This window comes from Hemicordylus capensis, chromosome 4 (genome assembly GCF_027244095.1).
Source record: "Hemicordylus capensis ecotype Gifberg chromosome 4, rHemCap1.1.pri, whole genome shotgun sequence".
NCBI classification, from domain to species: domain Eukaryota; kingdom Metazoa; phylum Chordata; class Lepidosauria; order Squamata; family Cordylidae; genus Hemicordylus; species Hemicordylus capensis.
In genome coordinates this window covers 164557935-164573164 of record NC_069660.1, presented here as the reverse complement: position 1 = coordinate 164573164, position 15230 = coordinate 164557935, and the positions used below count along the sequence as shown (strand labels likewise).

Here is a 15230-nt window from a genome sequence, read left to right as displayed (position 1 = left end):
AATATTCATTGGTCATAGCTTTGCTATCCGGTGAATTGACTGGAAACGGGATAATCCTGTCTTTCTCTGAGGAGATATTTGCAGTGTAGAATTAGAAGCCTTGTTCATATCCTCTTGCTGTTTTTAGAATTACACCCTAGATAGATGTACACAAAAGAAAATGATTTAATTGCTCTTTCACACACAGCCTTGCTTCTTCTTTCCTAACACCTTTGACTTTTAACATTCTTGAAGACCAGGCGCCAGAAAGTCTGGGGACAAGAGAAGATGCCCATTTGCAAGCTCAGGGATGCAGATTTGCTTTGGGAATGTCAATAGAACAATATTCTTCCCAACAACAGTTAACAGGAGATGGAACCCAGATCTTGTTTACCCTGGACTGACCTAATATCCTGAACTGATCACTAATTAGAAGACAGGATCTAGAGGGTAACAGCAATTGACACCTTTTGTCAAGGAAGGATGATGATATTTCGAATAGACTCTATGGAGATCAAATGATGGAACAACTATAAGAAGGGAGCCCACCAAACAGAGAGCAGCAAGCTTTGCCCAACCAGCAGATCTTTGCTCATGTGCACATCCCAAGTGCCTGCTGTTTAGCTGCAGAGCTAACAGAGGCCTGGAACCTGCAGACATAGGAAGATAGGAAGCTGCCATATACTGAGTCAGACCATTGGTCTATCTAGCTCGGTATTGTCTTCACAGACTGGCAGCGGCTTCTCCAAGGTTGAGACAAGAGACTGCTCAGTGATTCTTGCCGTGGGGCAAAGACTCAAGGGCTCACTCTGTCTGTGAAATCCAGCACCAGCTTTTCCCATCTGAAGCCTCAGCGTTCCCAAGCCTCGTATCCAAGCTGTGTACACTTGCTGCCCCATGTCAGACCCTGGTAAATATGCTGCTTCTACAGCCTTGTTTCCACTTCCCTTTCCGCTTTCCCCCTTCCTCCTCCCTTTACTAACTCCTGATTCCGTGCCTTCCTTACCTCCCCGCTCCCTCTTTCCATCTATCTCTGAATTGTGTTAGGTTTTAGGAAGATTTCATACTGACCTGACATGCATCCACACACATGTGATAGTTAGGAACATTGGGGTGATGTTATTACTAGCTATAATTGAAATATTTCTAGTAGTTCTGATTGATTGTTCTGTTTTCTGTTCAGTTAGGTTGATACTATTGCTCTCTTATATTCAACTAGTATCTTTAAGCCCGTTAAATTAACGGGTGCTAGTACACCTTTGGGGCCAGCCTCCTCCTCCTCCATACCTCCTCCGCTGCCTCCACCTGACCGTGCCCATCGCCTCCACCGTACTGTGTCCTCCTCCACCTGGCCGGGCCCCCCGCCTCCTCTGGCTGAGGTGGCGGCTCCGCCGCCGCCTCAGCCGCACCTCATCCACTGGCCAAGGCGGTGGCTCTGCCGCCGCCTCGCCCGGCTTCCCCCGCTGCCTCCTCGCCCACACCTCACTCTTTGGGGCTGGCTGTTCCCTTCTCTCTACTGCCCCACTCTCCCTCCCTCCCTTCTGCCCCACACTCTTGCCTCTCTTCCCCTCCCTCCCACCCTGATTTCTTGCCCTACCTCCCCCTCCCACCCCTCTCTCTCACCCTCCCCTCCCTCTCAGCCTCCTGCCCCAGTCCCTCTTGCCCTCCCCTCCCCCACTCTCTCTTGCCCCTCCCCCTGCCCCACTCCCTTTTGCCCCTCCCCTCCCCCACTCCCTCTTGCCCTCCCCCTCCCCCATTCCCTCGTGCCCCCCCTGCCCCACTCCCTCTTGCCCTTCCCCTTCCTCCTCCATTTTGAAAGTTCTACTTACCTGGCCGCAGCCGCTCCTCCTCCGTGCTGCTGGGCTGCCCCCGCCCCGCCGCTGCCGCACCACAACGGAGACCACCCGCAGGCTCGCCTTCCCCGCTGTGTCCGCGGCCGCTGGCTCACCTTCCCCGCTGCGTCCGCTGGCTCACCTCCGCCACTGCTGCGGCCGCTGGCTCGCCTCCGCCGACATCTCACCTCCGCAGCCTGGTCCGGGCCGCCGCCTCGCCTCCGCGGCCCGGCCTGGCCAGGCCCGCCGCCTCGCCTCCGCGGCCCGGCCCTCCGCCTCACCTCCGCGGCCCGGCCGGTCCCGCGGCCACCGCCTCCGGCCTTCCCGCGGCCGGGCCGGCCATCCGGCCAACATGGCCGCCTGGTGCCTGCAGCCGTATCTTCCTCGGACGTTCTGGGCATGCGCTCCACGCATGCCCAGAACGGCCGAGGAAGACACGGGCGCAGAGACACGGGCGCACACACAGGCTCTTTATTATAGAGGATAAATCCCACTGAATTATTTGGGAGTGTTTTGTTGTTCTTTCTGCTTTCATGCCCAGACTGTACATGGTCACTGTATAAAGAACTGGTCACTTTGTGACACTGGTAATATCATATGCTAGCTCCGGAGCATATCTAGTGTACAAATCAGACTTGGCTCACAACAAGACCAGAAGATTCTGGGGAGTCACCATATAAGATATAGTGTATAGTTCCAAGGTATTTAAGAACACCTAGCCAGGCTCTTGGGCTGCAGAACACCAACATTATCCAACAGTTTCCTACTGTGCCCTTGAAATGATTGTAAATTGCAGCCCTTTTCTATGTACACAAACACATCCCAACATGCGAGTCTACTGCAATTTTTTTTTTTTAAAAAAAGAGGATACATCAGCTAACCTGCCTTCTGGACCTGCAACCTGATCTATGCAGAAAACCAATGCATCTCACAAGATGGGAAGAACAGTTTCTTTCTGCACCCCATAAATGAGATATTTGCTTCTGATTTTAGCAGTGTATGAATAATTGTTTCTGCACTCAGGTGCAGATGGCTCTCAGTTTCCAATGCAAATGGCTATCTGCCACTGATCTGTGTACCTGTGTACTATGCATGTGTACACATGCATAGAGGTACTCACGCCTTTCTATGATTCATGCACATCTCTGGCTTGAGGCCAGTGGTACCGGCAGGAATTTCATTGTAAAAAGTGTATTTTGAGTATGTTCAGAGTATGCTGAAGAACTCACCACTTATTGTTTCTCACATTTGTCTCTGTAGGTCTCTTACAATATGGGCCAAATTAATTTAGCAAAAAAACTGATAAAGAAAGCTTTGAATTTATTGAAGAAAGGCTTCCCATTGACCATTATTGGAGCCTTCTTCATGTCCATGGTGGAAACTTCAAAACATATGTCTCATCAGAAGAAGCAGTTTTCTTGGCAAACACACACTGGGTAGGATGCTGGCGAACTTTTAAAAATGAGGAATTGAATGGGCTGTATAGAATTGAAAGCAGTTGTATGTGCCACCTTGACCATCCCCTAGACCTCAAGACCCTTGCAGCTGGATACCTGTGTTGAGCCTGTCTGGAGAACCACCCCAGTCAAAGGATTTCACAGGCAGCATCGTATTTCTTTGCTCAACTGTCTTTGGGCCAAGACATTTTCTTCTACACCTGCCTTAGTGCAGTCTAAATTCATTGGCCACAATCCAATACAGAGTCAGGCTTAAGCCTGCTGATATCCATTCTAACTATGCTGAATTGTGCCTATTGCATTTTATCCTACTCTCAATGAATAGGGTGAACAATCTTCCCTAGTAGTTTGAGAGGATAAGAAAGACACCCTATTTACCTGAATCCAGGACTATGCTTTTTTCAGGGTTTTTTGCTGTTAGAAATCAGGGGGTTGACATTAATGTCTGTCCTCTTCCTTTCAGGTAAATAAAGGTATGACCTGTATTTAACCTGTATTTTTGAGGGGGTCATCTTAAATTCAGTCATCTTTTATTTGAGTAAATACAGTTATTTTAGATATTTGAACATTGTCAATGTAATTAGGCTTTGTAATCTTTTTTTTTTTTTTTTTTTTGGTAGCCTGATCTTTGGGATGGCATCTGTGGACAGAGCTAGTCTGTTTAATATCAGCCGATATAGAACAGACTCACCTATATTCTTATGGCTCCAAAGTTATTTTCAGCTGTAACTCCTCCTCCACTTCCACTTCCACTTCCACGTCGTCGTCGTCGTCGTCGTCGTCCTCCTCCTCCTTTCCCTTATCAGTGGTAGGAGCATATCACTACCCTAAATGCAGTGATATGCTCCCTACAGGAAAACAGCAGCAGACTCCTACATCACAATGTTGACTCTATTCATGTCCAGACCTGGTTTATCCATCTCTGATGGACATCTAACTTCATATCACAAGAGAGAAGTAGACATCCGCTGCTCTGCTTGCAAGTAACCCATAAGAAAGTCAAATGACCCACTTCCCTCCTCCTCTGCCCCTGCCCAAAGGGCAGCCACATTCTAGATGTGTGTTGGAGTCCTGTTCTTTATATATTTATTTTCTTTTTGGAACAACTTTCTATGTTGTCACTATGTTGTCACTAGTTTGCCATAGGAAACTATTCTGTGGTCAAGGCATTCCTGCTGGATATCATACAAATTATCACACAGTGGACCTTATTTATTGTATTGGCCAATTTTTCAAACACATGTCCATATCTTAGCAAGTAACATTTCCTTTTTCTGAAGGGATTTACAGTGGATTCTTCTTTTATCACTCCTGGAGCATTTCCAGACAGCAGGCTTTACTGTGGGTTTACTGCGAGGCTTTCCTGTGAGTTCGAATTTGCCCCCCAAAACTGGCGCAAAAAGTGGTTTGTTTTTTTAACCCTGGACATAAATCGGGCTACACTCTAATGTGCAGTGAAAAACCCAAATTGTGTGTGGAGTGCTCCCCAATAGCACACAGGGACTTCCGAATAAATCTGGCTGATATGTGAACGCACAGCCTCCATTCCGGAGGAGAAGTGAGCTAAACGCCCTGTGTGGAAATGCTCCTGGGAACCTTCCTGATACTTAGATGAGTGCTGTCTTCCTACCTTCTCAGAATAGCCTCCCATCCTCTCACCCTCAACCCTCTCATGGGCTCCTGTGGCAGGGAGTGGCCATTGAGCTCCAAAATACTGGCCGGGTGACCATCTGCTCTCCAGATTTAGCCATGTAGGTTTTCCCTCTAAATCTAGATTAGGCTTGTACAGCTTTGGATGCATCAAGCAAACACATGCATAGCCCTCTCAGAGGGCACTTTTGCTGCCTTAGTGTAACACAAGTTATGCAGGCCTGATCTAGATATAGGCAGGCCTCATGAGAGAGTACTTCTGGCCCAGAAAGCCAACATGGACCTGGCTGGGGTGTGTATGAGTTTCTCTGAGCCATCTGGTAGGTCCCTGTGTTGCTGCTGTAGAGTCCAGGATCTCCCTGGGTTATTTCAAACTGGAGAGTCTCTGGTGCTCTGCATTCTCACAATGCTGTGGTGGTGTCTCTTGTAGCAGGGAGAAGAGACTGGCTACACTGTACCAGCAAGGCCACTGCCTTTCCTTGTTATGGCAGATCTTCAGCTTGGATCTTGCCATAAGCAGCAAGAAGTTTGCCCGCTTGGCAGCACTCATGAAGGTGAACTGTGCAGAAGAGACTCAGGATGAGTCCCAGGTATATCTACTACAGCCAGGAAGCTTTTTCTCTTAGCTCTGTGGTTTGCCCCATCTCCACATTGTTCCATTATTGTGATAAAGTATGTGCCTGGTAATGGCTGAGAGCTCACTCCATTTGATTCATGTGGATCAATTACCCTTTTCCACCCTGTCATATACAGGAGAACTTTGCTATTCGTGGGTCCAGCACTCACGGTTTCACGCATCCGCGGTCAAGTAATTAGTACCCAATCTCAGGATACACAGAAGAAAATGGAGGAAAAAGGGTTAAACCTTGCTGGAGCTGCCTTATAAGGTGTGCAGCAGCCATGGGGGGTCCCTACTGTCAACAGAGGGCTGCACATCATGTTGGCCAGTGAGAATTCTCATCTATATTGATTACTGTAAATACAGAACCACAAGATGTATTTATTCCAAATTAAACAGAGAAGTACAGAGGTATAACCTGTGTGCTTTTCACCCTGGGTAAAATAAGATTTCACACATAAGATTCACACAGTGGCTTCTTAAGACATGAATGCTTTCTCCAACACTGAGATTATTCATGGTGATCCTGCAATGAAAGTCATATACTTCTTTTACACCAATTTGCGGTCTGATAAACTCTGTGGGCTGATTTGTAAAGGTGACTCTTTTAATCCGACTGCAAATGCTCTGTAATTGAAAGTTCTAAACAGGCAACAAGGTTCACTTGTTTTCTTGCTTGCAATATCACAGATCATCTCCTCCTACATGGAGTTCTCACTCTGCTGTCAGCTGATGGGCTGCCAACATGAATGGATGAAATATGAGTTAATGGCCATCAAACGTAGCTCCCAGCTTCGCATTGTTGGAGGAGGTCTATTAACAATAGCTAAGCTGGCACTCTCATTGGCCTACATGAAGCTTTGCTTGGGGAATATGGCCTTAGCCATCCAACTGGGTAAGTCAGCCAGACAGCTTCCAGTGGCAAGTACTGTTGTAATCAGGAGAGAGGCCATTTTATGCATTGCTTTCTTTGCAGGCTACCGAGCGCACAAACTGTGTGTGCTGCTGAAGAAACCTAAACTCGACTATATTGTTCTCTCCGACCTTTTCCGTGCTCTTTTTCTCAACACCAGGTATTTGCCTATTGTATCTCCCTGTAACTAAAACACTGGTTTTAAAGTTTTCTGACTAACATTCTCACTAATGAAGTGAGTGTGTAAATCGCAGCTGCTGGCATGCAGTGGGACTGCTCTTGTGCCATGCTGCTGGAGAAGTTTTGGAGAATCCACCCTGGCTCCTGTCATGCCAGACTGAAAATGCCACACCAGGCTCTACTGCTGCCTCTCATCACCCGCAATGTATTTGGGGTCTGCCAGTTCCAATAATGTGTTCCCATCACCTTGGCAATGGTGCTGTGTTACCTCGAGGTTCTGATGAACTGATTGCATCCCAAGTCATGGTGCATTGGTGGTTGGATGATTTAAGCTGAACACCTCTTCCCTCTGCAACAATTCCCAAGAGTAGGGGTGGGACTCCCAAGTCTAGGGCCACATCGTTCGATAGAAAAGGCATGTAAAGTTTCATGCTTACCCCACATAAATACACATAATACTCCCCATGGCTTTGCACAGTGGGGTGAGTAGGCTGGTAGTGATGGGCATCCTTGCTTTTTTGAGGAATGCTTGATAAGCTGCTAAGGAATTTTAGGATTCCGCAGAGTATGATTTGCAAACCATTAGATCAGTGGTAGGACACAGTTTGGTTTGGTTTTCACTTGGCTGCTTGATTGGCCTTTTCTTCCAGCACGGTTTGCAGATAAATTATGTCAGCTGGGTTGGTCAAGTTTGATCCTGCATGCCACCCTGTTGGAACGTGCTTGTTAGTAGAACAGAAGCTTTGGCTCTACGTACTGATACTCACAATATTATCATTGTATAGTTGTTGCTGAAGCATTTCAATTAACTAGCCTACCCGCACAGAGCATCTGTGTGCTCTTTGGGGCCGACTGCTCCCTCCTGCCCCACTCTCTCTTGCCCCCCCCTTCTCCTCCTTCCTGCCCCACTCTCTCTGCCCCACACTCTCTTGCCCTCCCTCCACCTCCCTCCTGCCCCACTCTCTCTTGCCGTCCCTCCTGCCCCCCTCCCCATCCCTCCTGCCCCACACTCTCTTGACCCCTCCCCTCCTGCCCCACACTCTCTTGCCCTCCCTCTTGCCCCTCCTCCCTCCCCTTCCATTCCTCTCATCCTCCCCCCCCTGCACTGTGCCTCTTATCGCAGTGGGTGGCAAGCAGGGAACCTCCTCCCGAATGGCAAAGTCCTGCCGCCCGTTTCCCTCCCACTCCGGCCTCCAACGGGAGCCGGGGCTTTGCGCCGCCTCCCGTTTCCCACTCACCCTTCTCACCGGTGCCTACTCTGGCCGTCCTGCTGCCGCTGCCTCCCGCTCCCACTCCCGGCGACCCGGCCAGGCTGGGCCGCCGCCGCCTCCTTGTCCTTATCCGGGACGGCCTGACTTAGCCAGGCGTCCTGCCACCACCCAGCAGCTAGCTGAGCCGGCCTCCTCAGGCCATTTTGCGGCCCACCGCTACCACCCGCTGCCATTTTTTTGCCCTTTGGCGGCGGAACTCTCGCAATGTGTCACGAGCGTTCCGCCGCCAAATTCAAGACACGCATGCTAAGAGAATTAATTATATAGATCCTATAAAACAGTGACATTCCAATAAAATGTTATCAAAGTGACTTGCATCAGATCAATAAACAATAAAACAGTAAGCAATTAAAAACACAGCAACATTCATTTCAGGAGGTGGTAAATGCCAGTTTAAAAACCACTAAAGGCTTGAGAAAACAAACATTTTAAGCTGTCACTTACATGATGTTAGGTTTAGCACCTTTAAGTTTAGTTAAGTTTAATCTGGCGCATTCCAGATTAAACCCTACAGCAGGGTCACTACGGATCTGCTAAGTGTGCTTCTGTACTTCTGTGTTGTTGTGACACCGCAGTCCCTGCACTGACAGCAATGCTGTTCACATTTCCGATGTCTTCCTTCGGATTTTATCTTTGCGATATAGTCGTACAATGTTGCATGTGTATCACAAAAAAGTAGCTGTATTTTCCCAATGTAGAAGTCTGAGATTCTATGGATCGTTTTCAACACGATCCTGCCAAGCTGAAACATTTTACCCCTGTTGTGTGTAATCTGGAAAGCGTCCAGATAAGCTGATAAAAAGTTGGAAGTCCACAATTTGTGGTGTAAATATGCCCTCAGAACACTTTCATATATGATGCTCAAGTCTCCTTTGAGCCGCTATTTCTGTGAAAAACAAATCATAGTTCATGCAGGAAAAGAAAGCAGGGGAAAATGCAATTGGCAATGTGAATGAACATTCTGGCCAGTGTAAGTTTTATGTCTGGAGTACAAACGGTACAAACTATTTTAGGCAAAAATGAGTTACAGTCTACTGTGACAATCAATGGTCTACTAATTGGCTGCTGTGCTCGGTAGCTAACATGTGCAGCCACAGTTCTTCACAACAAATCAAACTAGTCTTGTTGGGAAATGACTGACCTGACTGCTCAGAGATACTTGGGGGGGGGTATTCCTCCCTAGATTCTCAGAAGCTGTGGAAGTCCTGAGTTGGTTGGAGGAGCTCTCTTTTCGAGATGACAATGTCATTGGGAAGGCCTGCTTCATTTCTGGCTGTCTGGATCTCATGCTTTATGCTGGTAAGTCCTGTGTACTCCACATACAGAAAGCAAAATAATTCCTGACAGAAGGTCTTTCTAAACATACTTTTCTCTATGCTAGATTCCGAAGCCCCAAAAGCCTGGGCTTCATTCCCCCTTGAAAACTCACCAAAGATCCTGATGAGATCAAGCCTCCTGCAATCCTGTCTTTCACGGATCTGCAGAGTCACCATGCAGGGGAGCAAACTCCATGCTGGATTTCCTACCCTTCTGCACTCTCCTGTTGGTTGGCATTACTGGGAAGCTTCCAAGGCCCCAGGACTCATAGGACCCCAGTGTTGATCACTGGGACAATCTCTGTGCCCAGCCGCAGAGGGAGGCCAGTGGCGGCCCGGGTTCTGCCACGGCGGTGGCCCCCCCAGCCCTTCCCCCGTGTGCCACACACACCCATGTTTGATGCCAGACACGGGAGCTAAATTGGCCAGTGCTGTGTTCACAGCATGGCTGGAGCTACTCTCCTTGCCTTTAAAGGGCAGGGAGAATTGCTCCGGCTTTGCTGTGTATGCAGAGCTGGCCAATTTAACTCTCAAATGGGGCCACGTAGCCCTTTTTGGGAGCTAAATCATGCCCCCTGAGTCTGACATCAAACATGGGGGGCATGTCTGGGACATGGGGCACCCTGAGGGGTGGTGGCCGGGGTTCTTTGAACTCGTTGGCTCAATGGTAGCTCTGGCCCTGTCTGTGGCCAGAGCTTTCGTGTGGTGGTGGCAAAGCAAATCCCTCAGTGCTCACCCAGGTAGGAGAAGTCAGTTGGCCAAGGACCCCCAGAAACCTGGAGCCAGGGCTGCCCAAGGTCACCCAGGAAACTCCATGGATAGCTGAGTGGGGATTTGAGCCTAGGTCATCCCAGCTCTAGCTCAACACTCTAAAGTCTACCCAGCGCACCACACTGACTCTCAAGTGTGGCTCTCGGCATTACAGGCTTCAAAACAGAGAGGACTGTACCCCCACCGCAACATTTGAACAAGGTCTCCATGGAACTATTCACACACATATGGCTTATATGAGCACACAATGCAGTGACATATATTGTCTCACTTTCCCTGCTCCACACACCCCCTTTGCCATATTATTTAAATGGCTCACATGCATGTACACATCTTGGAACACACGTAGGGCCAATAGTGTGCATCCCTACCCCTTTAGATCAGGCAGAAGGGGAAGAGAGATGGCACATTTTGAACCTCTATACAAATTGCAGTGCATCATGATTACAAAACACATGAATGTGAACCAAGGCTGCAGGGCAGGCAGGCATGCATGATCCCACTGCTATACTGTTCACTGAGATGACACACTTTGCCATATATGTTATGAGGCCTATGGACACCATCAGTGAGTTCCACTGTGTCCTCCTGCAACTGGTTATCTTCCTGTCCTTTTGCCATGCAACTTCAACCCTATCATTTGTTTTTCAGGCATTTGACCATCTCACCTGCTTATTGATGCATGCTTTCTTCTGCAGGTTTTTCATTTAAGCCATTTAAACACTGTCTGGACTTTATTCTCACCAATGAAACAAACTGCATCCTTATGTCTCAAAACAGCATCATGCTTGACCTGTATTCTTCTCTGGCGATTTGGTAACATTAGTGTTTCCTATTTCAGTACCAGCACATTATAGCCTGTGATATTTCATTGGCACTGTGAGCCAACCAAGAACATTGTGCTTGGGACCAGGGGTGGAGGGAGACCAACGGTGGCTTGGGTTCAGCCCGCTGCCGCAACCCTAGCCCCGCCTCCTGCATCAGACATGTCTGACATCAGAAGCAGGGCATGTGGTTAAGCCACATGCCCTGCGTCTGACATCAGATGCAGGGAGCGTAGCTTAGCTCGCAAATGGGGTGAATGCAGCGCAGGCGAATGCGGCACTGGCCCTGTTTACGAGCAAAGTCTGGCCAGTGCCACATTCACAGCATGACCAGAGTGGCTCTCCCTGCCTTTTAAAGGCAGATTTTGTAACATTTAGTACTTTGTGTTTCCTATTTCTGTACCAGGACTGCTGGAAGTAAAGGCAGGAGCGTCGCTCCCAGCCACGCTGAGAACGTGGTACTGGTTTTGCTCGCAAACGGGACCGCACAGTCCCGTTTGCGATCAAAATAATGCCCCTCCATCTGACGTCAGACACAGGGGCTTGGCTGGGGTACAGCTCACGGCCCTTGTGGGGCGGTGGCCTGGGTTCTTTGAACCCGTTCATGCAATGGTGGTTCTGCCCCTGCTTGGGAGCAGAGAGATGAACCTGATCTGCTAAAATAGTAACAGCCAGTATCAGCTAAGGCAGCAATGTTCTGCAAAGTCCATAGTTAGATGACAGGGTGTGGTGAGGTTTCCTGGATGTAAGCGTTGAATTTGAACCAGGTGCACACGAGCTCAACCCCACAACCTGCTAGACCTAGGTTGCAGTAGACATACATTTCTGGAATCCTGGACTGACATTCCAATCACCGTCTTGGGGGAAGGGGTCACTGTTGAGTGCTGCAGCTGTGTGCAAGAGCATCAAATATTGCTTCAATTGCAGAATATATATATATCCCACAGAATCCTGAATAACTGGATTTCATTAAAAACAGGATTGGGGTGGGAGCAGATAGGCCAGGTAGGACATTTCTGTTGATGGACAAGAAATCAAAGAGTCTGGATGGGAATTCTATTGACTGATGGTGGAATGCTGATATCTAGCATGACTCTAACTCTCACCCCACAGCCCTTGCACCATATACCTATTGAGTAGCCGTGCTTTGTCACCGTTTCCTCATCACTAATCTAGGGCACGCACACACACAAAAGCTAGAGATTAAGCAGCGCATACCAATTTCCATATTTTGAACAATTTATTCCAGCTGCAATATTTGACTTTGCTTCAGTGGAACTGACCCAGGGTCGGGATGGCTCATCAGTGAGGCAAGGTGAGGCGATGGCCTCAGGCAGTCCCTGCGCCCTGGGGTGGTGAGCGCAGGAATCCCACCTGCCCTCACTGCCAGTGGGGGGGGGGTCACCATCTCCCTCCTCCTGCTTCCACTCCCTGGCTCTTTGTCGTCCTTCCCCTTATCCACATCTCCCAGCTGTGGCAAGGCTAGTGGGGAGGAACAGTGAGAGAGAAAGTGCTCCGGCCCACTCTTTCCAGCTCCTCCCTCCCACCTCCCTCACATGGGGGGGGGGCTCTCCAGCTGCTTAATTTTCTGGGCAGCCAAGCATTTGTACTGGAGATTGCCAAGGAGCTGATCTCCAGTGTAACAGCCTGGCTGCCCAGAAAATTAAGCAACTGGGAGGTCTGTGTGTGTGAGGGAGGCACAGCCGAGCCGGACACATTTTCTCTTGCTCTCCCCCCACCCACCCCGCTTACTCCTTCCACCTATAGGTGTTCATCTAGTAAGATGTAGGTGGAAGGTGTGGGGTGGAGAGAGAGTGAGAGAGAAAGTGCCCAGCTCCACTCTCCCTCCTGGCCCCTCTTGCACACAGATCTCCTAGTTGCCTAATTTTCTGGGCAGCTGGGCTGTTAAATTGGAGACCAGCTCCAGATTGGAACTGAAGTGCCTGGCTGGCTGCCCAGAAAGTTAAGCAGCTGGAGAGCTGTACTCAAAGGAGGCAGGAGGGAAGGGGTAGAGAGAGAGAACTGGGAGCGTTACCTTTTGCCATCCCATGCCTTCCGCCTACAAGCGTCCTCCTAGCTAGATGGATGCCACACCTTGTATGGGGCAGTATAAAAATGAGCTAAATAAATGGAGCCAAAGATTAAGCAGCCAGAGAACCCCACTTCAGGGAGGCAGGGCTGGCACCACCCTTGATCTAGATGCTAGCATTAGGGGGCATGGCTAGTGTTGCCTCAAACCAGCTTGAACTGGCACAGCCCAGGGTGGTAGTAATTTGTGTGAGTCCATGAGGCTGGGCCTCATTGGCTTTTACACATACGTGCTTCAAGATCACATAAGGTACTTGCAGCCCTGAAACTATCATATCATTCTAGCTCCTAATGCCCTTTTCATGCTGAACCACAGACCCTACTTATTTAGAAAGGGAAGGCTGACTCTTTTCCAGCCAACATGTGACTTCTGTGCATCTTTTATAGGTTTGCTAGACTTCAGTTGTGGGATGACTTTAAGGAGCCATTTGAAAAGGCAAGAAGACTGCTGAGGAGAACAAGCACCTCATTCTCTGCGAACCATGGATTCTGCAAATTTGTAGAGAGCGAGGCTCTGTTGCTGCGAAAATATATCGAGGACTCCCCTGAAAAGGCCCGTGAGACCCTCGGCAAGATGGCAAGGGTGAGAGGCTTGGAATGCTGCAGTGCATGCTAGTTATTGTGGAGGTTTGAGCCCACAATTTATAGGAGGTGGAGCTCAGGAGAATGTCCTCAGTCTTGAGCATTGTAGTTAAGGGTGTGCACTGTGCACAGATTACCAAGAGATCACTGCATAAACTAAGCGGGCAGCTGCTGAGGGCTCAGTCTCCTGGCGTGGGGCTCACTGCTGTATCTTCCCTGGTCTCCTGGGAAAAACTGGACTCAACCAACAACTCGTGGCTGCTGGCTACGAGGGCCACCTCCCTCGGCTGTGATGGCAGAGGATCAGGGTGCTTTCCAGATGACATGCTACAACAGTGGTAAAATGCTCCGGCTTGGCAGGATCATATTGAATACGTAAAGAAAAGGTCCAGCCATTTCTTCTGCAAAGCCACTAGCAGGGGGAGCAGTCTTTTGTAACTCGCACAAACCTCCTACAACAGGAAAATATAGCTTCTTGTTACTGTAGAAGAGTAGAAGTTACTGTATTTTCTGAACTCTGAGGATGCTAACCTCCAAGGCCCTTCCTGCCACCCAACTCCCTGCCTCTTTCTTTCCAAGTTCTGATATCACCCCAAAATAGATGGTGCTCAGTTTTATCTCTAACCTCACCTTTTCCATCTAAACCTGTAACACACACTCTCTCTCTCCCCCTCCCTCCCCCACCATTTTTGCCTGGATAACTTGCTGAGCAACTTTTCATCAAAGTTTCCCTCAGCTTGCTTTATTTTCTCCCATCTCTGTCAAAATCACCTTCTACTTCATGCAGACATACAGCTCTTGGGCTCTATTTTTCATTTCTTCAGTTCTGCTTCCCATATTGGATCCAGTGGCAAGTCCTACCATTTCTCTCCCTTATCCCACCTCATTGCTCAAATCCACTCTTTCATCTCATCCTTAAATTGTGCCAGAATGCCTATCAATGTGCTTATCCTCTCTCCCCATGGCCACTCCAGTTTCTTCACATGCCTCATTGTTTTCCACTGGCTGTGACAGCAGCAGCAGCAGCAGCAGGTTGTTGTTGTTAAAGTTTTAACTCTAAAGGGAAGAGAGAGGCAACAGTACCCTTTTTGTCTTTACCCTCAAGTCTCCTTAAGGCCTTGTCCAAGTCTGCCTTCCATCTTGCCTCTGGTAATACCCTGTCCTGACTCTGCCTGACCTGAGCCTCTGTTGCTCTCTTGTTAGGATTTGGAGCAGGCAATTTCTCAGTGCTCTACAAGCCCAGTCTACTATCCCAGGGTTTACCACCTGAAGGCTTATGTCCAACTGATGCTTGGATATGATGATTACAGCCAAATGTTTCTAGAGAAGGCAATCCAGAGCAGTGAGATCTATGGAAATCATTTGGAGCTGTCCTGGCTGGAGATTACCAAGGTAAGGCCTTGAGAATTGATTACCAGTCAGAATAACATTCAGTACTTTGACACAAACGGTGACATTCTAGAATAACATGGGGCATGCAGTAGACTGGGAATGAAACTTAATGGACTTTACCAAAAAAAAAAAAAAAAAAAGAGGGGGGGAAAGATTGGCTCCAAATGGGACCCAGGAAACTAGGAACTTCTCATGTATTCCTGCTCAGCTTGGAGAATGGGCATAACATGGCTGGCTGGACAGTCAACAACTGACTGGAGAGGAAGTGTTGACGTGTTTTTTAAACAGCTCTGCTTCCAAAGCTCAGGGCAGGTAATAACACTGAGAAACAATATATAAATGAATAACCTTCAGAG

At 48.7% G+C, this 15230-nt stretch overlaps 1 protein-coding gene across 10 annotated transcripts in view; it reads left to right on the top strand.

Moving 5' to 3' along the window:
* ADCY10 (adenylate cyclase 10) overlaps positions 1-15230 on the top strand; it is a 120922-nt gene that overhangs the window by 105104 nt on the left and 588 nt on the right. For all 10 annotated transcript variants that reach the window (XM_053246708.1, XM_053246705.1, XM_053246709.1 and 7 more), the window contains 8 exons: positions 3072-3247; positions 5349-5508; positions 6228-6432; positions 6514-6610; positions 9085-9200; positions 10687-10804; positions 13288-13483; positions 14686-14874. In XM_053246708.1, coding sequence (XP_053102683.1) covers positions 3072-3247; positions 5349-5508; positions 6228-6432; positions 6514-6610; positions 9085-9200; positions 10687-10804; positions 13288-13483; positions 14686-14874 — 1257 coding nt within the window. The remainder of the gene's footprint in view (positions 1-3071; positions 3248-5348; positions 5509-6227; positions 6433-6513; positions 6611-9084; positions 9201-10686; positions 10805-13287; positions 13484-14685; positions 14875-15230) is intronic.